The 27,724-nt window shown below is 41.4% G+C and overlaps 1 protein-coding gene across 7 annotated transcripts in view; it reads right to left on the reverse strand.

Moving 5' to 3' along the window:
* The window catches only part of LOC132871751 (interleukin-31 receptor subunit alpha), a 58,651-nt gene that overhangs the window by 22,015 nt on the left and 8,912 nt on the right, over positions 1–27,724 (reverse strand). For 6 of the 7 annotated variants that reach the window (XM_060906228.1, XM_060906232.1, XM_060906231.1 and 3 more), the window contains 7 exons: positions 20,793–20,962; positions 19,624–19,775; positions 15,092–15,257; positions 14,901–14,983; positions 5,448–5,664; positions 1,531–1,719; positions 1,298–1,399 (listed from right to left, as the gene is read on the reverse strand). In XM_060906228.1, coding sequence (XP_060762211.1) covers positions 1,298–1,399; positions 1,531–1,719; positions 5,448–5,664; positions 14,901–14,983; positions 15,092–15,257; positions 19,624–19,775; positions 20,793–20,962 — 1,079 coding nt within the window. The remainder of the gene's footprint in view (positions 1–1,297; positions 1,400–1,530; positions 1,720–5,447; positions 5,665–14,900; positions 14,984–15,091; positions 15,258–19,623; positions 19,776–20,792; positions 20,963–27,724) is intronic. The other variant, XM_060906227.1, reaches the window with a different exon arrangement.

Below are 27,724 nucleotides of genomic sequence, written 5' to 3' on the forward strand. Positions count from 1 at the left end.
TAAACTTTGTCTTTGAGATATCCCCACAAAAAGAAGTCCATGCTGTGATTAATTAATTACACCTGCAACACAAAAAAGGCAGCATGTTAGGGACAGTTAAAGTGTGAGTACATTTTTTTGAGACACCCTGTAGAAAACATTTTAGTTTGAAACATACCAAAATACAAATGTAAAACATAGCAAAATACAAAATTTAGTGACCGCTGGCATCACTGGTGCTCGGCTGTGGGTCGTCTACGTCATCATCAGCTGTTGCAGCGCTCGGGCTGGCGGGAGCATTTGCTCGTTTCATAAACCAGGAGCTGGGGTGGAAACTGTATGACGGAGTGCGCAAGGGCGTGCGAGAGAGACTGCGCATGTGCCTGGAACTGGGGCAGAAACTGTTGTACGCGGCGAGAGGCGCTGCCGGGAGTTGGGGCGGAAATTGTCATACACTCAGCTAGCTCAGCTGGAAAACACTTGCCAGTCATAACCAGACGGTCGTAAACTCGATCAGTCGTAAGTCGCATAGGTCATAAGTCGACGACTACCTGTACAGGATCCCTCAGGATTCTTGACTTGTCAATTGCAAGCAAAAGTAAAAATGTTTACCTCCAATCTTCTCCTTTTTGCTTGAGCGTTGCTGGTCCGTTTCTTCTTTGACAGCTTGATTTTGTTTCATGCGCACAATCCACTCTCTCCGCCTCGTCTCCTCTTCCGGAAAAAAAACAACCCTCTGGCTTCACGCGCACAATCCACTCTCTCCGCCTCGTCTCCTCTTCCGGAAAAAAACAACCCTCTGGCTTCACGCACACAATCCACTCTCTCCGCCTCGTGTCCTCTTTTGGAAAAAGCCAACCCACTCTCTCCGCCTCTTCTTTTTCAGAAAAAGCCAATCCACTCTCTCCGCCTCTTCACCTCTCTCGGAAAAAACTTCTTCCTGAACCGGTCCCGTTGTTCCAGTTCACTGCACAACAATAAGGCATGGTTTTTCTTTGGAAATTCCTGAACGCACGTCTGCACTCAAGCCGAACAGCAATGTAAGTAAACGGAAGTGGACTCAACTCAAGCGGTTTGTTTGTTTTAAATGACGTCACGCGCCGAGTGGTCATGAAAATACCCGAACAGAAATTCGCCATGATCCGCGCTAACTTATTTTAATTATTACTTATTAACAATACTTCTTGGGACCAGAAGAAAATTACAGAGGGTTTTTTAACATATAAAGTTTCAAATGTGCATAAAATTAAAACCGTTGCCCGAGCTTTAATGTCATAAATCCTGTCTTGTGCACGTTTTGTGCAAGTCTAATACAAACCTCCTTGTCTGGTAAAGGCAATGCCAAATCTTGCCGCTCCAGCTGTGTTATTATGAAGAACTCGAACAGAAACGTTATACGGGATCTCAGGATGAACTCCTTCTAAAACACACATACATACATACATACATACAAATAGCGATCCAGAATCATGTTTTTTTAACTTATATAATATAAATATGAAATAAAATATATCAGTATTCAGACTCTAATCTATATACTGAATTACACACCTGTAATGATAAAGCTTTTTTCTGAGCCGTTCAGGATTTTCCAGTATAAACCAACCACTGTGGTGTTTGGGATTGGAAACCACTCGACCACAAATCTGGACTCTGATTGGTTCGCTGTCGCTGTCCATTCCACCTTCAGCTGGAAGTCATCCAAAGCATTGAAACTGATGCTTTCAGGGGCTTGGAGCTCTATTTTGAAGATATTTTATTGATCATGCTTTAAAAAAAAAACTGGGCTAGATAACTCATTCAGTGATTCATGCTAACTCTGAGTCACAAGTTCCATGAGTCACTAACCTAAGGCAATATCCCTGAGGCAAAAACTGTTCAATAAAATACTTCCATAATTACAGAAGTTCTCTAGCGTATTGTTATCTATCTTGCTAATTGGAGGACAAATATTCCTGCTAACAAGATAAGCAATTATGCCCAAATGTCAAGCGCTGAGTGCAACTTTCATACAAGTCGAAGAAACAAAATAACTGGCCTATTTAAATGAAGCACCAAAAGTATTGAAAGCATCAGAATTTCAACAGAAAGCTTGGATGAAGAGAATCATTTCTCACTCGGCTACTCTGTGTTTCCTACATAAAATTCATGAAATGGCAACGCGTCCGGCTGTGGCTTCTGTGGGAACTATTTTCACTATCAGAGCACAAATAATCAAAATTTGTCCATACTGTGAATGAACTTAGTTACTCGAAATTCATTTATTATTTATAGAACGATTTTGTGAAAGTGATATTACCCACCAGCACTCTTGCTTGTGCAATATTGCTTCATTATACACTACCGTTCAAAAGTTTGGGGTCACCCAGACAATTTTGTGTTTTCCATGAAAAGTCACACTTTTATTTACCACCATAAGCTGTAAAATGGGGTGGCACGGTGGTGTAGTGGTTAGCGCCGTCGCCTCACAGCAAGAAGGTCCGGGTTCGAGCCCCGTGGCTGGCGAGGGCCTTTCTGTGCGGAGTTTGCATGTTCTCCCCGTGTCCGTGTGGGTTTCCTCCGGGTGCTCCGGTTTCCCCCACAGTCCAAAGACATGCAGGTTAGGTTAACTGGTGGCTCTAAATTGACCATAGGTGTGAATGTGAGTGTGAACGGTTGTCTGTGTCTATGTGTCAGCCCTGTGATGACCTGGCGACTTGTCCAGGGTGTACCCCGCCTTTCGCCCGTAGTCAGCTGGGATAGGCTCCAGCTTGCCTGCGACCCTGTAGAACAGGATAAAGCGGCTACAGATAATGAGATGAGATGAGAAGTTGTAAAATGAATAGAAAATATAGTCAAGACATTTTTCTGGCCATTTTGAGCATTTAATCGACCCCACAAATGTGATGCTCCAGAAACTCAATCTGCTCAAAGGAAGGTCAGTTTTATAGCTTCTCTAAAGAGCTCAACTGTTTTCAGCTGTGCTAACATGATTGTACAAGGGTTTTCTAATCATCCATTAGCCTTCTGAGGCAATGAGCAAACACATTGTACCATTAGAACACTGGAGTGAGAGTTGCTGGAAATGGGCCTCTATACACCTATGGAGATATTGGACCAAAAACCACACATTTGCAGCTAGAATAGTCATTTACCACATTAGCAATGTATAGAGTGGATTTCTGATTAGTTTAAAGTGATCTTCATTGAAAAGAACAGTGCTTTTCTTTCAAAAATAAGGACATTTCAAAATGACCCCAAACTTTTGAACGGTAGTGTACATGCTATTTGTGTGTTTGAAACAATCTTCTTTCAAAGCAGAACCCCTGCTCTTAAAATTCCATGAAATTGCTTCGCCTGTTTCTGCTGTAAAAGGTCTAGAAACTTCCAGTTTATACTGGGTCCATGCATGGAGACTGATGCCATTTTTCTGAGTGGTTAAACACACTCAGATAATAAATCATAAATAATAAATAACGTCTTATCTCTTCCTCATGGAAACTTGTGCTTAAAACACTCCAACTCTGGGACACTGCTTAAAATACAGTATATCATCAGTTCCATTTGATCTGTATGAGAAATGGTTGCTCTTAGTGTCGGTGTCTAATCACAAATAGTACAAATGTCAGATGCTGCTGCTGATGATGATGATAATGACGGCTGTGAATGTTTTCTCATGGCATTAGCACAAGGTAAAGTAGACTTATCTGTATAAACTGGCCAGCAAAATTCGGCACTAGAAAACTGACTTGTGTTAGCATTGCTTCTGTGCTTCTTGCTTTGCATATGCAATTTGCCTGCATTGATACCCATTGCACAGAGTTTAAATATTTTACGGCACAGTATGCAGTGGGTTTCAGAGTCATTTGCCGACACTGGTCTTAGCTAGCACAAGTGTTCGCTTTTCTCCAGCCAATTTACATTAAATTTGCCTTTAGCCATGTGGACTGTGTTTGTGCACACCGACTTTAGCTCAGCTACACGTCTCTGTGCTGCATGAGCGACCAGCTGGTTTGTTGTTTGTTTGTTTTTTACATAAACGACACGAAGGAAAGTTAAGTAAGAGACACCTGTCCAAAGCGTAAAATTCATGACCAAACAATTTCACATTTAAGACAGTTTAAGACCTATAGACCCCTTCGCATGTTTGTAAAAAAACCGACCGTTGCCAGGATGCGCGCGCAGCCTGGACCCAGAAACAATGGCGCTGCCCATAGACCGGCATTATGAGCTGTCAGATTAAGCCAAACAATTGTCGTTACAAGATCGAGAATGCTACATAAATAAGTTAACTCTAACAAGTGGACATCGCCTACCGGATCCGTATTTAATTAAAGAGTGGACGGATGATGTTAGTAAGTTCCCTGGTATACAATGGCCAGATATATACTCGTACCTTATTGACAAGGCTTCAGTGTACACCCACGAAAAACTTCGTGCCTACAAGTCTTTAGACGCATATGATTATGTTATGTGCGGGCATGTACAACTTGATTAACAATGGGACATTCATATTCATTTTCTTTTAATCAAATTATGCCAGTGATGTGATGGCAATGTGGCTTTAGCTACAACAGCAAATACCAACACTAAACAGCAATTTGCAGGAGGTAATGGCATGAAAGGAATGATAGTGTAAAGAGTGCAGCTAAGAGAAATCAGAGCTGCGTAAAAAGCGAGAGGCAGAGAGCAGAAATGAAACTGAACGGGGCGGGAGCTCGGTTAGAGCAGTCAACGTACTGTAAGTTGGCATTTAGAGTGAGGGCACACAATTTTACCTTTCCATCCTTGCTTTAAAATTGTGATTTTCGGCATACACAAATAACGATGGCACAAAATCTGGACTGCTTGAGTCAAGCGAGACCTCTCCTACAAACAGAACTGCATGCAAAGCTAAGTTAACATGCTAACAATATTCATTACATTGTGTAACTATGACCCAGCTAATCAGACAAACGTTACCAAAGTATTTTGCTACATCAATAAACGAAGACTAGAAAGAATAAAAAAGAAAGATTTAATAAATAGCCTGATCTTACTTGTGATGAAGTGGGCGCTGCAAACCCGCGCATTTTTGATAGTGCTTTCATCCCAGTCTACACGTTTGATGGCTTGTAGCCATAGACATCGGCGATTTTTTTGGAATGGGTGAGATCCTGCTGGAATTCTGAACATTTTAACCCCATCACTGCTACGATTCTGACACCCGACAACACAACAACTAGGCATTTCCGAGTCTTTTTTGGGTCCAGGCTGCGCGCGCAATTTCCGCTTACGTATGAATGACGTTTACTGCGAAGGGGTCTACTGAAGCCTTAATATTATAAAATGTAATTTCGGAAAAATTAAGAATTTTTTGGACCTGCGCACACCCTGATTTTAAGACCAATTTCCACCAATGGGCAGCTGATTTCTTTAGCCATAATTAGATAGCAGAACATTTATGTTACACCTCTCTGAGTTCCTGATGACAGTATACCATACCGTACCTGCGTCCTTGTCTCCAGGTATGTATATGTGAGCTGATGGTGATGTCCCGGCTGAATTAGATGCAGTCAGGTTGCAGTTACAGGCACGAGGAGAGACAAAAAGGATGCAAGAAGTGTTGCAAGAATCAAGATGACCGCAGTCCCAGTAGTCCCGCTCGTCCCAGCATGATGCGGCATAGCGTAGGATCACGCCATTAGTGTGTGGCCACTGGACAGGCTGAGACAGAAGAGACATTTAGCTGCACATAGTAAACTTTACTGAAAACCACTGTGATTTGTTGGACAGCTCTCATTTATACAAACATCGCCAAGCCACTGAAACCAAAACATCTAATTTGTGGGCAGTTTCAGTCACGCTGACAAAAAAAAAAAAAAAAAAAAAAAACCTTCAGTTCAAAACTCGGACTAAAAAGACAACTGTGCTCATGTGCGGCATCTGTACCCTCACTGAGCACTTTAGTATTTCTATAATTATTTTTATTATTACAGTAGTATTATACACTGAGTGGCACGGTGGTGTAGTGGTTAGTGCTGTCGCCTCACAGCGAGAAGGTCCGGGTTCGAGCCCCGTGGCTGGCGAGGGCCTTTCTGTGCGGAGTTTGCATGTTCTCCCCGTGTCCGCGTGGGTTTCCTCCGGGTGCTCCGGTTTCCCCCACAGTCCAAAGACATGCAGGTTAGGTTAACTGGTGACTCTAAATTGACCGTAGGTGTGAATCTGAGTGTGAATGGTTGTCTATGTGTCAGCCCTGTGATGACCTGGCGACTTGTCCAGGGTGTACCCTGGACAAGAACAGGATAAAGCAGCTAGAGATAATGAAATGAGATGAGATTATACACTCACAGGCCACTTTATTAGGTACACCCATCCACCTGCTGTTTTATTCAGTGATCTAATCTGCCAGTCCCTTGACAGCAGCACAATGCATAAAACCATGCAGACACAAATCAAGCGCTTCAGTTAATGTTCACAATGTTCAAACATCAGAATGGGAAAAAATTGTGATCTCAAAGTGTGACTTTCACTGCGGCATGGGTTTTGGTGCCAGATTGACTGGTTTGAGTATCTCAGAAACTACTGATCTCCTGCGGTTTTCACACACAACAGTCTCTAGAGTTTACACAGAATGGTGCGAAAAACAAAAAACACTGAACGAGCGACAGTTCTGTGGGTGGAAATGTCTTGTGGATAAGAGAGGTCAGAGGAAAATGGCCAGACTGGTTCAAGCTTTTTTGCCAGGAAGGATACAGCAGCTCACAGCAACTCTTTACAACCATGGTGAGCAGAAAAGCATCTTGGCATGTACACTACCGTTCAAAAGTTTGGGGTCACTTTGAAATTTCCTTATTTTTGAAAGAAAAGCACTGTTCTTTTCAATGAAGATCCCTTTAAACTAATCAGAAATACACTCTATACATTAGCAATGTGGTAAATGACTATTCTAGCTGCAAATTGTTAGGACTGGGACTGTTTTGGCCTCTAGAGGCCGCTGTTATGTTTATCTTGTCATGGTTGTTTTGGCCTCTAGAGGCCGCCACTGTGTTTTGTGTTTGTCTTGACTGCCTGTTTCCTGCCCCGCCCTGTTCCTTAATTAGTTTGTGTATAAATACCCCTCTGTTTGTTCCCCTAGTCACAGAGTCTTTATGCTATGTTGTCTAGTGCTAGTTTCCTCTGTCCCACGTATCTTGCCTGTGCCCTTGTGTTTTTGATGTTTTTGTATTTTTTGATCTTCTGAGCGTTCAGCATTTTTGCCTTTCTTTTTGTTTTTTGGACTTTGAACCTTTGGATATTTTTATTTTTGGTCATCATCTGAGCTTTTGGATTTTCTTTTTGTTTTTTCCATCGGATTGTAAATATTGTAAATAAACTGTTTTTTGATACTCTACCTACGCCTCTGCACTTGAGTCATCCCCCTGGTGGCCTAGTGGGGGTTTGGGAACTTGGAACCCAAGTTTGAATCCCAGCAAAACCCTAACACAAATGTCTGGTTTTTGGTGCAATATCTCCATAGGTGTATAGAGGCCCATTTCCAGCAACTCTCACTCCAGTGTTCTAATGGTACAATGTGTTTGCTCATTGCCTCAGAAGGCTAATGGATGATTAGAAAACCCTTGTACAATCATGTTAGCACAGCTGAAAACAGTTGAGCTCTTTAGAGAAGCTATAAAACTGACCTTCCTTTGAGCAGATTGAGTTTCTGGAGCATCACATTTGTGGGGTCGATTAAAGGCTCAAAATGGCCAGAAAAATGTCTTGACTATATTTTCTATTCATTTTACAACTTATGGTGGGAAATAAAAGTGTGACTTTTCATGGAAAACACAAAATTGTCTGGGTGACCCCAAACTTTTGAACGGTAGTGTAAGAGCAGAAGAGCACACTGGGTTCCACTCCTGCCACCCAAGAACAGGAATCTTAGAATCAAGTACAAGTTCCTATTAAAGTGTCTGGTGAGTGTAAATTCTGATTCCCCAGAATTTTCGCACACAACATACTCTAGGAAATGATGCAATAAAGAAAAGACATCTGGTAAGTGGCAGTTCTTTAGACAGAAATACCTTGTTGACGTAAAAAGACAGAAAGGAAACTAAAATAAAAGGGAAGGGATGTGGTCATTGTATTATGAAATAAACCACAGTATAAAATGAATTTAAAGAAACAAAGAAATGCACTGATAAAGAAAATGTAGTACTGAATATTAATTCACACACAGGCTTTTTTGAGCTGACAGAAAGGCTGCAGTAACTCAGATAACCGCTCTGTACAATTGTGATGAGCAGAAAAGCATTTCAGAAGACAAGATTCCAATTATTGAGGCAGATGGGCTTCAATGGCAGAAGACCAGATCAGGTTCCACTTCAGTCAGCCAACACCACAAAACTAATTCTTCAGTGGGTACAGGCTCACCAAAACTGAAGAGCTGAAGACTTGAAAAATGTGATGAATTTGGTCTGAAAATTCTGACAGATGGTAGGGTCAGAGTTTGGTGCCAGTAGCATGAATCCATGGATCCAACCTGCCTTCTGTCAACAGTCCATGTTGGTGGAGGTGGTGTAATGATGCAGGGAATGATTTTTGCCACACTTTGGGCCTGTTAATACCAGTCTTTCATGGCTACAATTTACCAATCTTCTAATGTCTACTTCCAGCATGATATTGCACCATGTCACAAAGCAAGAGTTGTCGCAAACTGGTGTCATGAACATGAGAATGAGTTCAGGGTTCTTCAGTGGCCTTCCCAGTCACTGGGAATACCTGTGGGATGTGGTAGAATGGGAGATTCGCAGCACCTGAAAAATCTGCAGGAATTACCTGATACAATCAGGACCAGAATCTCAAAGGAAGATTTCCAGCATCTTGTGGAATCCATGCCATGAAGAATTGAGGCTGGGAGGAAAGGGAGGCCCTGTCCAGTCTTAGTATAGTATTCCTAATAAAGTGCTCAGTGAGAAAATACAGTGTATATTGACAATAAAGCCTGTCTTTTTAAAAGACCTCATCGTCATCACCGCTGAACCCAATCCAGGCTTGAGGTGAACCATGTTTGGTTGACTTGACTAGAATTGTAGCAGTAGGGTGGCTAGTTCCTTTCTGCGCACTTACACATTCATGGGCGATTTAGAGCAACCAGTTAACCTAATTGTATGTCTTTGGACTGTAGGGAAACCTGAGCACCCCACGCAGGCATGAGGAGAACATGCAATCTCCATACAGAAAGGCCCCTGTCGGCCACTGGGCTTGAACCCAGAACCTTCTTGCTGTGAGGTGACAGTGCTAACCACTGCACCACCCTCAAAAGACCTAATCGATCCAAAATCACCTCAGTGTATGATCATATCCAGGACCAGACTAGACCGGTGTCTAAAAAGTTCAGTTTTCATGGCTTTAAGACTACAGATATAAACTAAAATGATTTGTATTGCCCAATTCCCTTTTAAATCCGATAATTTGATAAAGAGAAAGATTACCCAGTACAATCAAATACAATGATCTGATCCCCAATTTGGAGTATACTGTATAAAATTCTATTCTGTTCAGTATGTTGGTATTTACACTACCGTTCAAAAGTTTGGGGTCACCCAGACAATTTTGTGTTTTCCATGAAAAGTCACACTTTTATTTACCACCATAAGTTGTAAAATGAATAGAAAATATAGTCAAGACATTTTTCTGGCCATTTTGAGCATTTAATCGACCCCACAAATGTGATGCTCCAGAAACTCAATCTGCTCAAAGGAAGGTCAGTTTTATAGCTTCTCTAAAGAGCTCAACTGTTTTCAGCTGTGCTAACATGATTGTACAAGGGTTTTCTAATCATCCATTAGCCTTCTGAGGCAATGAGCAAACACATTGTACCATTAGAACACTGGAGTGAGAGTTGCTGGAAATGGGCCTCTATACACCTATGGAGATATTGCACCAAAAACCAGACATTTGCAGCTAGAATAGTCATTTACCACATTAGCAATGTATAGAGTAGATTTCTGATTAGTTTAAAGTGATCTTCATCGAAAAGAACAGTGCTTTTCTTTCAAAAATAAGGACATTTCAAAGTGACCCCAAACTTTTGAACGGTAGTGTATACCACAGCATGGCTAAAATCTCAAATCAGATGGTGCTGAACAGGAAAATCATGCTTTGGGCCGTGCTGTTACATGGAATAAATTGTTTTTGTATAACAGCACAATTGTTGTGTGTGTCAATCCTTACATACTAATCTATTCTTTAAAAACATACAATATAGTATACAGTACCAGTCAAAAGTTTGGACACGCCTTCTAATTTAATGATTTTTTTTTACATTTATTTGTATTAATTAAAAAGACACTTCATGTCTTAAAGTAACGATGGATGCCATTTCTCTTTACTTAGTTGAGCGATTCTTGACATAATACGGATTACTGCAGTTATCAATTAGGACTATTTACTGTTTACTATTTACTGTTTTAGAAGGCAGGAAATTACACTGATTAACTTTTGACGAGGCACCTGTTAACTGAAAAGCATTCCAGGTGCTCATGAAGCTGGTTAAGATAATGCCAATAGTGTGCGACGCGTCATCAAGATAAACGGTGGCTACTTTGAAAAATCTAAAATATAAAGCGTATTTTGTTTTTTTTTAACACTTTTTTTTGTTTACCACATAATTCTGTATACCTTCCATAAGTTATTTCATAGTTTCGATGTCTTCAGTATTGTTCTACAATGCAGAAACTATTCAGCATACAGAGAAAAAAAAAAAAGAATGAGGAGTGTGTGTCCAAACTTTACTGATTTAGTACATTTAGAAAAATTCATCATTATTTAAATTTTATTTTTTTTGTTGGTTTTTATGAGTGTCTCCATCAAATTCTTATTTGGCCAATCTAAAATCAAACTAATTTTAATCCTAATGATAGAAGTATTCTTTCATTGAATGTTTTAAAAGTGTGTGTGTGTGTCCCAACCAGTACACACTCTGAATAAAGATACATGCTTAAAAGAAATAAAGAAGACGAAAAAAAGGGAAGGAATGTGGTCACTGTATTACGACACAGACCACAGTGTAAAAATCAGTAAAAAGAAAAAAATAAATAAAGAAAGGGTAGTGATATTAAATCTATCCACAATGTAGAAAATTAGTCAAGTCTTAAAATTAGTCCCTTTATCCAGTTTGTTACGTTACTACAAGCTTCATACTATATAATGAGGCCATGCCACAAAAACCAAGAAAGGTTTATGACTTATCTGCTGGCTTTTTTGGCTGCAGAAATGACTACGTTGCGGGGGGGCATTTCTTTGGTTTCTGCACCCCACATAAACTAGTATGCATCGCAGGGCCTGTTTCCTGATGCCTCACCTCACCTCATGTTCATGTTTCCTTCAGAAACTGACTTCACAATAATAATAATAATAATAATAATAATACCAATTATCAACATAGATTAACAAAATACAACTCTGCACCCAGCCTCATTAAACATTTATTACATGAGAACTGAGGTGTTATTATTCATGGGAGTCACTAAAGAGATGAGTCAACTGCACAGGTAATTACGCCTATATGAAAGAATCAGCAAACTTGTTTACAGTGCTCATTATACTGATAACAAGAGGGGATAGTTAGATTAAACAGCAAAGAAAAGATAGAAGGATGAGCAAGTCTGAGCTCTGCAGCTATCTTTAAGTGCCATGTCATGCAATGTGATGTTTTTAAGGCATGCATTGTCAGCAATGGTGTATCGTTTGTGCAATTTTACCCTACGTTTAGTCCAAATGCTTCATCTATTTCAAAATATATTAAAAGTGCAGCGCATTTGCTCTGTTTCTGTCCCCAGTTTAATTCACTGCCTCATCAAGGTCTGATATGCCAATGTGGTTTCGAGCGACGGAAGTGGCTTACAAGTTTCCAAACTATCAACAAGGTCAGGAAGCCAAAAGTAAAAAAGAAAAATAAGAAAAAAAAAGCTTGCCATGCTTTTTAACTCCATTTATGGAAGCTGTCTGCCCACATAGGTTTAAAGATTTTTAAACCCATCTTCCATATTAGCACTTTCACATTTATGTGTCTGTTTAATTTAAAATATATATACCCAAGGTGTACTAACTTCATATACGCTGCCATTCCTATCCAGAACTGTGTGATATAGTCACGTTTAGTTTAGTGTCACTGCAAAAGATTATTTTAGCAAGTGAATATCCAGTACTGTACTATACACTCATCGTCCGCTTTATTAGGAACACCTGTACACTTGCACATTCGTGACGCTATCTAATCAGCCAATCACGTGGCAGCAATGCAAAAGCAAATCAGGCGGGTACAAGTCAAGATCTTTGCAGATTTTTCACATCAAACATCAGAATGAGGGAAAATGTGATTTTTATTACTTCAACTGTGTCATGGTTATTGGTACCAGGTTGGCTGCTGCTGATCTGAGATTTTCACACAACATTCTCGAGAATTTACACAGAATGGTGCGAAAAAAAAAAAAAAAAAAAAAAGCATCCTGCGAGTGGAGTATCTGCCTGCTGAAATACCTTACTGTATCATAAAAAAAAAAAAGACATTTTCACTCATTTCAAGCTTGGCATTGTTAGAAAGGAGCTACTAGCTACGACAAAAACTGCTACTGATAGATAATAGTTTTCTGTTTAGAAATAAAGGCTTGAAACAAGTAAAATTATCTGCTAGTTGAAGAAGACAACGTCAAGCTAGGAAAAAAAGTCAAAATACATAGAAATATGCTCCTTCTTTTTATTTTTAATTTGTTACATAATAATCCATGAGTAAGAAATAAAATATACCAGGGGGTGCTGTTATAGGAAAGCATTACCACCTTAAAATTGATTATTGTTTTCCAAATACAGCACATCCCAGAGTGTTTGATTAACAGTTATTCCATGAAATCGAGTCGTACATGAGCTGATAGCCGACGTGGCACGTAGCACCGAGTCGGCTATAAGCCATGTACGATGAGATTGAGTGGAATGACTGTTTTATTCTATCCACATTCACTGGATTTTAAGAAACAGAATATTTTTCATTTTTATTTTTTGCAAAGTCCACTTAGAATGTAAACAAACCGGCGAAATGACAGGAGCAATTTGTGAAAAATGCTATAATAATAATAATTCTTGAAAAATAAAGAAGATACGTTCTTACCATCAAAATACCTTCATTCCAGATTTTGTTGCTTTTTTGGGGGTGTTTGTTTTCGAATAGAGTTTTTATTTCATCCTCGGTTGGTTCAGCAAAACGCTCCGTCATTTTGTTTTTCTCTACTCACGGTATATGAGCTGATATCCTAGTAATATGGCCCTTTTCCACTACCCTTTTTCAGCTCACTTCAGCTCGCTTCAGCTCACTTCAGCCCGACACGGCTCGCGTTTCGACTACCAAAAACCAGCATGACTCAGCTCGCTTCAGCCCTGCTTAGCCCCTAAAACTCGCACCGTTTTGGAGTGGGGCTGAAGCGAGCCAAACCGTGCCGACTGAGGCTAGGGGCGTGAGGAGACACTCCCCTGTGCACTGATTGGTGAGGAGGAGTGTCCTCACATGCCCACACACGCCCCGCGAGCACGCTGGGATCTGTAAACACCGTAAACCCGGAAGAAGAAGAATTACGAATTACGAGAATTTCTGAAGCCTTATGCGCCTCGCCTCATCTATACGCTCTTGCCAGTATCAGTTGGCGTTGTCGGTGACAACAAGCCACAGCACCAAGACCAGCAACACGAACGACTCCATGTCCTCCATGTTTATTGTTTACTATTCGGGTCGTGAGACTACCGCTTAAAAGATCACTGATGTCACTGTTTGCGCTGCTTAACGACATCACGTGACGTCCACCCACTTTCGCTAACTCCACCCAATGTGTCCACCCACTTCCAGCCAGCACGGTTCAGCGCGGTTGTAGTCGAAATGCAACTCCAACAGCCCCGCTCAGCTCGACTCAGCACGGCACGGCTCAGCCCAACTCAGCCGCGTTTGTAGTGGAAAAGCGGCAATAGAGTAGCCAATCAGAGCGTGTGATTGCTCATATCCAGTGAATGTGCATACAGAAATATGCTCCTTTTTATTTTTTATTATAATAATCCATAAGAAAGAAATAAAATGCACTACCGTTCAAAAGTTTGGGGTCACCCAGACAATTTTGTGTTTTCCATGAAAAGTCACACTTTTATTTACCACCATAAGTTGTAAAATGAACAGAAAATATAGTCAAGACATTTTTCTGGCCATTTTGAGCATTTAATCGACCCCACAAATGTGATGCTCCAGAAACTCAATCTGCTCAAAGGAAGGTCAGTTTTATAGCTTCTCTAAAGAGCTCAACTGTTTTCAGCTGTGCTAACATGATTGTACAAGGGTTTTCTAATCATCCATTAGCCTTCTGAGGCAATGAGCAAACACATTGTACCATTAGAACACTGGAGTGATAGTTGCTGGAAATGGGCCTCTATACACCTATGGAGATATTGCACCAAAAACCAGACATTTGCAGCTGGAATAGTCATTTACCACATTAGCAATGTATAGAGTGGATTTCTGATTAGTTTAAAGTGATCTTCATTGAAAAGAACAGTGCTTTTCTTTCAAAAATAAGGACATTTCAAAGTGACCCCAAACTTTTGAACGGTAGTGTATACTGGGGGGTATATTATTATAGGAAGGCATTACCAACTTAAAATTGATTATTGTTTTCCAAATACAGCACATCCCAGAGTGTTTGATTCTCCTTATACCGGATGGATTTGCCAATGATTACAATATTTTCTTAAAGATGTGTAAATGACATCACATTTTATTTGTTTATTAGTTACATTTGATGTTGCGTAATACCCATGAAAAAACTTGGTTCCCGTTATCACTTACATGTAATGATTATGGATTATACTTTTTTGACAATTCCTAATAAGAAAATGTCGGTAAATTTTCCTTTTCAAGATGTGCAGTGATGACAATATGGGTTTACCTTCCAGAGCAATGTGATACGTCTTTGTCCACGCCTATTTCCTGGCTGGATGTGTCTCCACAGCTCTGGGGCAGCCAGTGGGGCTGAGAGATACAAACAAATACATAGATTATCACTCTCTCTTTCGGTCTCTCTCTCTTTTTTTTTTATAAGCACACACCTTGCTTGATCACCATCTATCTGCTCCTCACCAGCCTCTGCTGTGGTGGCCTCTGCAAAGCTACTCCAGGAACTCCAGTGTTTCTTTGCCCTCGAGTCCTGAGCTCGAACCCTGACCAAGTACTTCGTTCCTGGATGTAAGTCACACAAGTTTTTCTGCCAGTCATGAAGAACAACGTCCACTTTGGGAAAGTAGACCTGAAATGGACAGCAAAGTTTACGACTCTTGAAAGCACGAATTGATGGTTTCTTTTTGTTATGAAGGTGGGAGACATTAATAAGATGAAGAAACAATACTGGGAATTTTACCTACATGAATATAATCAGTAAGATTAATTATGTGCTGATTTTATTGGTTAGTGACTTATGGGATGGTCTGGTGCACAGAGACGTTTTAACTTCTCTCTAAATTAGAGAAGCAAATTATCTACAACTTATTATCATTTCCATGAACATCAACAATCTGAGATAAGTGATAAGATGATCAGGCTTCAACTCAAGTACTTGCGTATAACCAAACTCAACTGCCGAGATTTAAAAATCTTATTTATACTTGGGTTGTTTCACTCAAAACACAAACCTTTCGAAACATGACCTGTACATATCCCGGGCAAGTTTGGGTTTTGCATTTTCCATTGCACTGCAAGGACTATAAACATTACATACTCATAACAAGACATGAAAACCAAGTGACATTTCACCATGTGCCAGTTACGCAACACGGCTGATAAGATCGTGAAGACTGTGTTCTTTAAATCATGTTCATTTCTAGCTTTTTAAAAACTTTGAAAAGAGTTGTAATCGGAGCTAATTACACATACTGAAATTATGCACGGTCATATTCAGAACATAGAATTAACTACAGACTTTCCAGTGCTGCTGGAAAGTTTATGTGCTGATTCTGACTTTGAACAGAAGTCAGGTTTTCTTGTGCAACGTTCAAATGAATGAGGAACTGTTCTGGATTGTACAATTTAGTGTCACTGTCTGACAATTTGCTGCAACCACAATATTTCACCCTGACATACTGTACCCGTTTGAGGCAAATTATATAAACTAAAAAACCAGAAGGCCATTTATGGGCAGTATTAAATCTCATCTCTCATTCCCATCTCATTATCTCTCGCTGCTTTATCCTGTTCTACAGGGTCGCAGGCAAGCTGGAGCCTATCCCAGCTGACTACGGGCGAAAGGCGGGGTACACCCTGGACAAGTCGCCAGGTCATCACAGGGCTGACACATAGACACAGACAACCATTCACACTCACATTCACACCTACGGTCAATTTAGAGCCACCAATTAACCTAACCTGCATGTCTTTGGACTGTGGGGGAAACCGGAGCACCCGGAGGAAACCCACGCGGACACGGGGAGAACATGCAAACTCCGCACAGAAAGGCCCTCGCCGACCACGGGGCTCGAACCCGGACCTTCTTGCTGTGAGGCGACAGCACTAAACACTACACCACCGTGCCACCAGTATTAAATATATAATTAATTATTCTATCCATATTCACTGGATATGAGCAATCGTGCGTTCTGATTGGCTACTCTACTATTAGGATATCACCTCATACACCATGAGTAGAGAAAAACAAAATGGCGGCACGTGTTGCTGAACCAACCGAGGATGAAATAAAAACTACTTGAAAACAAAACCCCAAGAAATACAAAAAAAAGCTAAATATGGAATGAAAGTATTTGATGGTAAGAATAATTCTTTTTTTATTTTTCAAGAATTATTATTATCACATTTTGTACAAATTGCTACTGTCATTTCGCTGGTTTGTTAAGCGGAAATTATTTTGTCGGACGTTTTGTATAAAGTTTTTATTTATCGAATTTGCAAGATATAAAAATAAAAATGCTCAGTTTCTCATAAATCCAGTGAATGTGGATGGAATAAAACAGTTATTCACTCAATCTTGTCGTACATGGCTCATGTACAACTTGCCCATCAGCTCATGTCTGACTTGATTTTGTGGAATAACTGTCTCATCTCATCTCATTAGCTCTAGCCACTTTATCCTATTCTACAGGGTCGCAGGCAAGCTGGAGCCTATCCCAGCTGACTACGGGCGAAAGGCGGGGTACACCCTGGACAAGTCGCCAGGTCATCACAGGGCTGACACATAGACACAGACAACCATTCACACTCACATTCACACCTACGGTTAATTTAGAGTCACCAGTTAACCTAACCTGCATGTCTTTGGACTGTGGGGGAAACCGGAGCACCCGGAGGAAACCCACGCGGACACGGGGAGAACATCCAAACTCTGCACAGAAAGGCCCTTGCCGGCCACGGGGCTCGAACCCGGACCTTCTTGCTGTGAGGCGACAGCGCTAACCACTATACCAGCGTGCCGCCCGGAATAACTGTTAAATATATAAATATGATATTACGAATGCATTTCTGCTGCACAAATTTGATCCTGAGCTTGAGTTACTGTCTGTTTACGTTCTCCCCGTGTCCCAGGTTTCCTCCCACCTCCCAAAACATGCCAGTAGACGGAATGACGATGTTGAAATTCCCCTTGGTGTGAATAAGTGTGTGATTGTACAGTATGTCTGCATGTTGCCCTGCAGTCTGGTGTTCCATCCTGGATGTTTTCCTACGTTTTGCCCAGAGTTCCCGGGATCATTTCGACCCTGACCAAAATCAGTATGGCCTGCACTCTCACACTATTCTACAGGTGTTTGTTCAGAACAGAATTAGGCAAAAAAGCTTTTAAATATCTCATCTCATTATCTCTAGCCGCTTTATCCTGTTCTACAGGGTCGCAGGCAAGCTGGAGCCTATCCCAGCTGACTACGGGCGAAAGGCGGGGTAGACCTGGCGACTTGTCCAGGGTGATCACAGGGCTGACACATAGACACAGACAACCATTCACACCTACGGTCAATTTAGAGCCACCAGTTAACCTAACCTACATGTCTTTGGATTGTGGGGGAAACCGGAGCACCCGGAGGAAACCCACGCGGACACGGGGAGAACATGCAAACTCCGCACAGAAAGGCCCTCGCCGGCCACGGGGCTCGAACCCGGACCTTCTTGCTGTGAGGCGACAACGCTAACCACTACACCACCGTGCCGCCGCTTTTAAATATGCTGCTTCTTTCTCCTGGAATAATGCACAGAAGGAACTGAAATTGACAGAGCTGGTTACTAAATGCTACTATTTAGGTCCATTTTAAAGGATTGAGAAAATAGCACTCCATTTCTGTGATTTTAACTTTGTTGGCCTTTACATCAAAAACTTGATGATAGACTTTATGGGCTTTAGACGTATAGTAGGCGCTGCTGCTGGCTAGGCCACTCCAGGACCTTGAAATGCTTCTTACGAAGCCACTCCTTCGTTGCCCGGGCGGTGTGTTTGGGATCATTGTCATGCTGAAAGACCCAGACACGTTTCATCTGCAATACCCTTGCTGATGGAAGGAGGTTTTCACTCAAAATCTCACAATACATGGCCCCATTCATTCTTTCCTTTACACGGATCAGTCGTCCTGGTCCCTTTGCAGAAAAACAGCCCCAAAGCATGATGTTTCCACCCCCATGCTTCACAGTAGGTATGGTGTTCTTTGGATGCAACGCAGCATTCTTTCTCCTCCAAACACGACAAGTTGAGTTTTTACCAAAAAGTTCTATTTTGGTTTCATCTGACCATATGACATTCTCCCAATCCTCTTCTGGATCATTCAAATGCTCTCTAGCAAACTTCAGACGGGCCTGGACATGTACTGGCTTAAGCAGAGGGACACGTCTGGCACTGCAGGATTTGAGTCCCTGGCGGTGTAGTGTGTTACTGATGGTAGCCTTTGTTACTTTGGTCCCAGCTCTCTGCAGGTCATTCACTGGGTCCCCCCGTGTGGTTCTGGGATTTTTGCTCACCGTTCTTGTCATCATTTTGACCCCACGGGGTGAGATTTTGCGTGGAGCCCCAGATCGAGGGAGATTATCAGTGGTCTTGTATGTCTTCCATTTTCTAATAATTGCTCCCACAGTTGATTTCTTCACACCAAGCTGCTTACCTATTGCAGATTCAGTCTTCCCAGCCTGGTGCAGGTCTACAATTTTGTTTCTGGTGTCCTTTGACAGCTCTTTGGTCTTGGCCATAGTGGAGTTTGGAGTGTGACTGTTTGAGGTTGTGGACAGGTGTCTTTTATACTGATAACGAGTTCAAACAGGTGCCATTAATACAGGTAACGAGTGGAGGACAGAGGAGCCTCTTAAAGAAGAAGTTACAGGTCTGTGAGAGCCAGAAATCTTGCTTGTTTGTAGGTAACCAAATACTTATTTTACCGAGGAATTTACCAATTAATTCATTAAAAATCCTACAATGTGATTTCCTGGATTCTTTCCCCCATTCTGTCTCTCATAATTGAAGTGTACCTATGATGAAAATTACAGGCCTCTCTCATCTTTTTAACTGGGAGAACTTGCACAATTGGTGGCTGACTAAATACTTTTTTGCCCCACTGTACACCTTTGAATATAGACATAAATTTCAAATTCGGATTTATTTTTCCATTGAACAAATACCTCTTGGCTGTTCTTACCTGTTGAGGAGTATGGTACTCTATCTGTAGGATACGTTGGTTCCTCTCGGACTGCACATATTCAGATCGCGGCTCTTTCCACTCCAGCCTCAGACACGTGGAATTTTCCGGCAATGTGGCAAGCGTTGTGATTTGCGGTGTGTACATCTTCACTGCGCAAAATTAAAATGATAAGAGATAATGCATGGTTTGTTAAATCCCTCCTCCTAGCATAACAATACAGGTAGTCGTCGACTTACGACTGCGTTTGGTTACAACCGACCGGTCGTAAACCGATCTGGTCGTAAGTCGGCCTATGTTAAATGAACGTAAGTATATTGTGATGTGTAATGATATTGTAATCATCTTAAAGTCTTATTTTATCAACATTTTCTTATTTCATTATCTTGGCTCATTATTTGGTTTAAGTCAAACACTGCGTACTACACTGCGTACAGTACAATTAATTTAATATGTGCAAAACAAAAAATACGAAATACAGGTATGAAAAATAGAAAACATTTTAGTTTGAAACATACCAAAATACAAATGTAAAACATACAGTAGCAAAATACAAAATTTAGTGACCGCTGGCATCACTGGTGCTCGGCTGTGGGTCGTCTACGTCATCATCAGCTGTTGCAGCGCTCGGGCTGGCGGGAGCATTTGCTCGTTTCATAAACCAGGAGCTGGGGCGGAAACTATATGACAGAGTGTGCGAGGGAGCGCGAGAGAGACTGCGCATGTGCCTGGAGCTGGGGCGGAAACTGTTGTACGCGGCGAGAGGCGCTGCCGGGAGCTGGGGCGGAAACTGTCGTACGCTCAGCTGGGAAACACTTGCCAGTCATAACCAGACAGTCGTAAATTCGATCGGTCGTAAGTCGCATAGGTCGTAAGTCGATGACTACCTGTATATATTGCGGAAAATTTGCAACTGACTGTGTCATGAGGTGAAAGAAGAATGACATAACATACTTAAAGTAACTTAAGCTTTGAATTCCAATGAAATCATGTGGGTGGGTAGATGTGATGATTACATGAATGAAGTGTCAGTTACAGAAGGCAGAAAGAAAGAAAGAGAGAAAGATGATGCATAACAGGACAAACAAAAGACATTCAGTGACTAGAAACTATACAGATAAGATCAAAGTTCAGGAAATAATTGACGTCTGTAAGAATTGAGCTAATACCTTCATTAATCCCGTTGAAGCAGTAAGGTGGTAATCTGATGGATGTGGAGTTAGTGAACACCAGCAGGTCCACACAGAAGCAATGAGACACCGATCCGATTTTCACCGAGCACTGGGTGTACGTGGTATGACAGGAATCCATAGAGATTTTATTGTTCATACAATTGGACCTGATAAAAAAACAACAAAACAGAGCAACATGATTAATTCTGCTCTTCAGTCATGTATACACTCACTCGCTTCTACGCTGCAGAAGATGAGTGAAAGTATCATTCTCTCTTTATACCACAGCACTGTTCAATTCGTGATTCTGATCAGTCAGAAAGTGGTGATTGATTTTTTATACCACAGTGTAGCTGAATGATCAGATTCTGATTGGTCAAAGGTGAGCAGCGTTTTTGCATAACAACGTAGCATGGAAAGTAGTTCCGGCTGTAATAGGAACAATCAGTTAATATTAAAGCATGTTTTTTCTAATAGGTTATCATTTTACCTTTCTGTTTTAGCCAGCGTTAACTTTTTCAGCAGTTTGTGTGACTGTGGGATTGGACCATATGGGCTAGCCTTCGTGCCCCATGTGAACCAATGTGCCTTCGACACTCCGGTTCACCGGTTGTCCTTCCTTGGACCACTTTTGGTAGGTACTAACCACTGAATACCAGGAACACCCCACAAGATGTGCCATTTTGGAGATGCTCAGACCCAGTCATCTAGCCATCACAATTGTCAAAGTCACTCAGATCCTTACACTTGCCCATTTTTCCTGCTTCCAACACATCAACTTCAAGAACTGACTCTTCTCTTGCTGCCTAATATATCCCACCCCTTGACAGGAGATAATCAATGCTATTCTATCCACATTCACTGGATATGAGCAATCATGCGCTCTGATTGGCTACTCTACTACCAGGATATCAGCTCATATACCGTGAGTAGAGAAAAACAAAATGGCGGAGCATGTTGCTGAACCAACCGAGAACGAAATAAAAACTACTCGAAAACAAAATCCAAAAAAAGTAACAAAATATGGAATAAAAGTATTTGATGGTGAGAACGTATTTTTTTTCCATTTTTCAATAATAATAATAATAATAATAATAATAATTATTATTATTATTATAATAGCATTTTTCACAAATTGCTAGTCATTTTGCCGGTTTATTTACATTCATCATCTTTAAGCATTAAAATTTGTTGAATTTTTTTTAGACTGGTTCAAAAGCTCAAAGAAGTTTGAAAATTACATAACTGAAATGTTCAAGGAAGAATTAAATAAATGTCTAAAGCTATTCTATACTTCGGCACGACAGCAAGACGGCACTTTCGACAAAATAACAACACTAAAGTCAATTCATGCAGCTATTGATAGGTTTTTAAGAAGTCCGCCTAAGCGGAAATGATTTTGTCAGACATTTTGTATAAAGTTTTTAGTTATCAAATTTGCAAAAAATAAAAATAAAGGGCAGCACGGTGGTGTAGTGGTTAGCGCTGTCGCCTCACAGCAAGAAGGTCCGGGTTCAAGCCCCGGGGCCGGCGAGGGCCTTTCTGTGTGGAGTTTGCATGTTCTCCGCGTGGGTTTCCTCCGGGTGCTCCGATTTCCCCCACAGTCCAAAGACATGCAGGTTAGGGCCTCTGCATGCTCTTGCGACAAGGCTTTCGCAGATAGCTTTTTGCAGACAGTTGTAATTTATCGTTGAGCGGGGAGTAATAGGCGTGCACGATGTTATTCACCGCCACAACGCAAGGGGGCGCGAAGTCGCGAAATCGCTAGGAGTAGTTGGTGGGTGTGGTTAGTGGAGTGTTTATCCTCCGGTTACTTATAATGACTAGAACTGGAGTCGTATAGATGTACGTACTTCCTCACGTCCTCGATCAACCGCTCTTCGTGCTGCTCCATCTTCGCTCGTGTTTTTAAAAATGGCGGTAGTGAAAACAAAACAAACCGGGAAAGTAGGGAAGCGGAAGTGCGTGTACAGCGGGTGTAGAGTGGACCAATCAGAGCCCTCTTGTCTGAGACGCTGTCTGCGAGGCTTCTGCGGTGGTCACAATTTTTGGGAGGTGCGTGCAGAGCGTCTGCGAGGGGGGGGCTACGCAGACGCCATCTGCGACGCCATCTGCGAGGACTGCGTTGTCAGCATAAATTGGCCTTTAGGTTAACTGGTGACTCTAAATTGTCCGTAGGTGTGAATGTGAATGGTTGTCTGTGTCTATGTGTCAGCCCTGTGATGACCTGGCGACTTGTCCAGGGTGTACCCCGCCTTTCGCCCGTAGTCAGCTGGGATAGGCTCCAGCTTGCCTGCGACCCTGTAGAACAGGATAAAGCGGCTACAGATAATGAGATAAAAATAAAAATGCTGTGTTTTTCAAAATCGAGTGAATGCGGATAGAACAAAACAGTTATTCCACTCAATCTCGTCGTACATGGTTTATCGGCAAATCGGCGCTACGTGTCTTGTCGGCTATCAGCTCATGCACGACTCGATTTCATGGAATAATTGTTCATTATTCACTTTACCTGTCATTGGTCATAATGTTATAAGTGATGGGTGTATAATTGTTGATATAGTGACGTTTTTGTGAGAAGACTGGAGTGTAATACAGTGCTTTACAAAGTTTCACAGCATAAGAAAGTCTTCAAGACAAAGGAGCTTGTGCTTTCCAGTTTGTCGGTAAAATGACAAATGTTTGAGCATGCAAGAGAGAAAAAAAAAAAAAAAAAAGAGACTGATTAGGGAAGAAAAGTTTATTGCTGCTATAACAAAAGTTAGAACAGGAACTAACTTGTCTCTCGGATGTTCCATAACGTTAAATCTAACTGTAACCCATTAAACTGTGTGACGTCTCTCTCATCTCATTATCTCTAGCCGCTTTAGTATCATACATAAATAAATTAAACAATGTTATCATTGGCAAATTGCTGTGGTATAAGTTGAATAACACACTCCAGTCCGTGCTGCATAGTATGTCGTGTATTATTCCATACAGAACAGTGGTTCTGACAATATTTGCTGCTGCAAATTTTATATTAATGCCCTTGTTCTAATACATTATAGTTTCTATCGTAACAATTTACACACAATTTGTTCAGATTTTTAAACAGTGTGTAATTGTTAATAGGTGAAATTTTCTGTGAGGAGATGTTTACTCAGATCTTTTTGGAAGGAGTCTCCAGTGTCAGTGCTTTGTAACAGTCAGAGGTAAAGCTGTAAGTTTAAGTTTTCTGAGGAAAGTATTTTTGCTATGGTCAGAGGTGGGTAGTAACATGCTATGTTTCTCCTTTATATGTACTTAAGTATCTATCCATCCATTATCCGTAACCGCTTATCCTGTTACGCACAAGCTGGAGCCTATCCCAGCTGACTACGGGCGAAAGGCGGGGTACACCCTGGACAAGTCGCCAGATCATCACAGGGCTGACACATAGAAACAAACAACCATTCACATTCACACCTACGGTCAATTTAGAGCCACCAATTAACCTAACCTGCATGTCTTTGGACTGTCGGGGAAACTGGAGCACCCGGAGGAAACCCACACAGACATGGGGAAAACATGCAAACTCTACACAGAAAGGTCCTCGCCAGCCGCTGGGCTAGAACCCAAAACCTTCTTACTGTGAGGTGACAGTGCTAACCACTACACCAGCATGCCGCCCTGTACTTAAGTAAATTCTTCCAGTAAATTGTACTTATAGGAGTAGTTTAACGCATAATACATTTCACTCTCTTACTCGAGTACTTATACAACTGTAAAAATGTGCTTAAACTCAGTTATGATAGACCACACACTTCTGTGCTACTTTTAAGTAATTTATTAAATTGCTTTTATTCACACGCTCACAGCTTCTACGATGGCTACATCAGCACGGAAGTGTGTGGGATCAAATTCCCAAATCCATTGAGAAGGGTCTGACTGCAGAGCTGCAGATTTACAACAGCTTTTTCAGACCAGTGGCATTGAACTCATTTGCAGTAGGGCATCGGGTGAACCTGCCAACTTGCACAATTGTGCCATGGACAGTGGTGCTTGAAAGTTTGCGAACCCTTTAGAATTTTCTATATTTCTGGATAAATATGACCGAAAACATCAGATTTTCACACAAAAGTCCTAAAAGTAGATAAAGAGAACCCAGTTAAACAAATGAGACAAAAATATGATACTTGGTCATTTATTTATTGAGGAAAATTATCCAAAAATGTTACATATCTGTGAGTGGCAAAAGTATGTGAACCTTTAGGGTTAGCAGTTAATTTGAAGGTGAAATTAGAGTCAGGTGTTTTCAATCAATGGGATGACAATCAGGTGTGAGTGGGCACCCTGTTTTATTTAAAGAACAGGGATCTATCAAAGTCTGATCTTCACAACACATGTTTGTGGAAGTGTATCATGGCACGAACAAAGGAGATTTCTGAGGACCTCAGAAAAAGCACTGTTGAGGCTCATCAGGCTGGAAAAGGTTACAAAACCATCTCTAAAGAGTTTGGACTCCACCAATCCACAGTCAGACAGATTGTGTACAAATGGAGGAAATTCAAGACCATTGTTACCCTCCCCAGGAGTGGTCGACCAACAAAGATCACTCCAAGAGCAAGGCATGTAATAGTTGGGGAGGTCACAAAGGACCCCAGGGTAACTTCTAAGCAACTGAAGGCCTCTCTCACATTGGCTAATGTTAATGTTCATGAGCCCACCATCAGGAGAACACTGAACAACAATGGTGTGCATGGCAGGGTTGCAAGGAGAAAGCCACTGCTCTCCAAAAAGAACATTGCTGCTCATCTGCAGTTTGCTAAAGATCACATGGACAAGCCAGAAGGCTATTGGAAAACTGTTTTGTGGACGGATGAGACCAAAATAGAACTTTTTGGTTTAAATGAGAAGCGTTATGTTTGGAGAAAGGAAAACACTGCATTCCAGCATAAGAAACTTATCCCATCTTTGAAACATTGTGGTTTGGGCCTGTTTTGCTGCATCTGGGCCAGGACAGCTTGCTATCACTGATGGAACAATGAATTCTGAATTATACCAGCGAATTCTAAAGGAAAATGTCAGGACATCTGTCCATGAACTGAATCTCAAGAGAAGGTGGGTCGTGCAGTAAGACAGCGACCCTAAGCACACAAGTCATTCTACCAAACAATGGTTAAAGAAGAATAAAGTTAATGCTTTGGAATGGCCAAGTCAAAGTCCTGACCTTAATCCAATCAAAATGTTGTGGAAGGACCTGAAGTGAGCAGTTCATGTGAAGAAACCCACCAACATCCCAGAGTTGAAGCTGTTCTGTACGGAGGAATGGGCTAAAATTTTTCCAAGCCAGTGTGCAGGACTGATCAACAGTTACCGCAAATGTTTAGTTGCAGTTATTGCTGCACAAGGGGGTCACACCAGATACTGAAAGCAAAGGTTCACATACTTTTGCCACTCACAGATATGCAATATTGGATCATTTTCCTCAATAAATAAATGACCAAGTATAATATTTTTGTCTCATTTGTTTAACTGGGTTCTCTTTATCTACTTTTAGGACTTGTGTGAAAATCTGATGATGTTTTCGGTCATATTTATGCAGAAATATAGAAAATTCTAAAGGGTTCACAAACTTTCAAGCACCACTGTAGACAGTGACTGTTGGTGCTGGTTGTATGTGTCACCATGTGTATTATCATTCAGGAAGAGATATCGTCACCTTTATCTTAATGACCCAAAGAGCCTAAAATGATGGTGTGGCAGCGGGGGCGTGGTCAAGCGCCGGTCTGTGACAGGAGGGCGGAGTCAGGGAAGGTAAGTGGCAGAATCACTACACCTGACATGAATTAACCTGTTTGTGTGTGTCTTCCCAGTGACCGCGCCCTATTTAAGGAGAGAGACCGAGAGCAGAGGGAGCTCTCTCCCCAACCAGACGACTTGAGTGTGTGCGTGCGTGTGTGGCTGAGAGAGTAAAATTTGCACTGAAAAGTGAAAATAAAAGTTTTGTGAACTCAGTTCTGGCCTGCCGTCCTTCTGTGCTCCACCCACGCATACGAACTGCCACAGTGGTCCCGGGTTTCAGCACCACTGTGGCAGTTCGTATGGGTGGGTGGAGCACAGAAGGACGGCAGGCCAGAACTGAGTTCACAAAACTCTTTTATTTTCACTTTTCAGTGCAAATTTTACTCTCTCAGCCACACACGCACACACTCAAGTCGTCTGGTTGGGGAGAGAGCTCCCTCTGCTCTCGCTCTCTCTCCTTAAATAGGGCGCAGTCACTGGGAAGACACACACAAACAGGTTAATTCATGTCAGGTGTAGTGATTCTGCCACTTACCTTCCCTGACTCCGCCCTCCTGTCACAGACCGGCGCTTGACCACGCCCCCGCTGCCACAGATGGAAATGTCGATTAGCCTAACATTCTCTATGATAAACAAAAGAAAGTGTGATATCCAGTGTGTTACAACAGTAATTTCAGGCCAGTGGTTGGGGGGTGTTTATCTGCAGTCAGAAAAAAATGGAAGAGCTGCTACTACCATTCAGCTCGTTTGGAAGATTTATGAAACTAACCTGTGGCAAAATTGCCTAAATTTATGACATTTGGTAAATGTAAAATGTGTTATTTTTAACATTTAATTATTATTTTCATTAGGAATATGATTTAGTACTTGAACGAGCAGATTTTATGTTGTGCTCATTAGGCAAGCATAACTGATGTTCTGATACATTTGAATGTAATAAAGAATATTACATGGTGGCACAAAAATACGAAGTTTATCTTCAAGAGGTGAATGGATATATCACGAGTGAGCGAAGCGAATAAGTGAAAATATTTTCAACATGAAAAGATAAATTTCATATCTTCACACCACCATATAATATTCTTTATATCCCAAAAATACGCAAGTTAATCAAAAGAAGTTTAATTTTGAACCGGTTCACCATTTTGACAATGCGCGTCGAG

Source organism: Neoarius graeffei, chromosome 23, assembly GCF_027579695.1.
Source record: "Neoarius graeffei isolate fNeoGra1 chromosome 23, fNeoGra1.pri, whole genome shotgun sequence".
Classification (NCBI taxonomy): domain Eukaryota; kingdom Metazoa; phylum Chordata; class Actinopteri; order Siluriformes; family Ariidae; genus Neoarius; species Neoarius graeffei.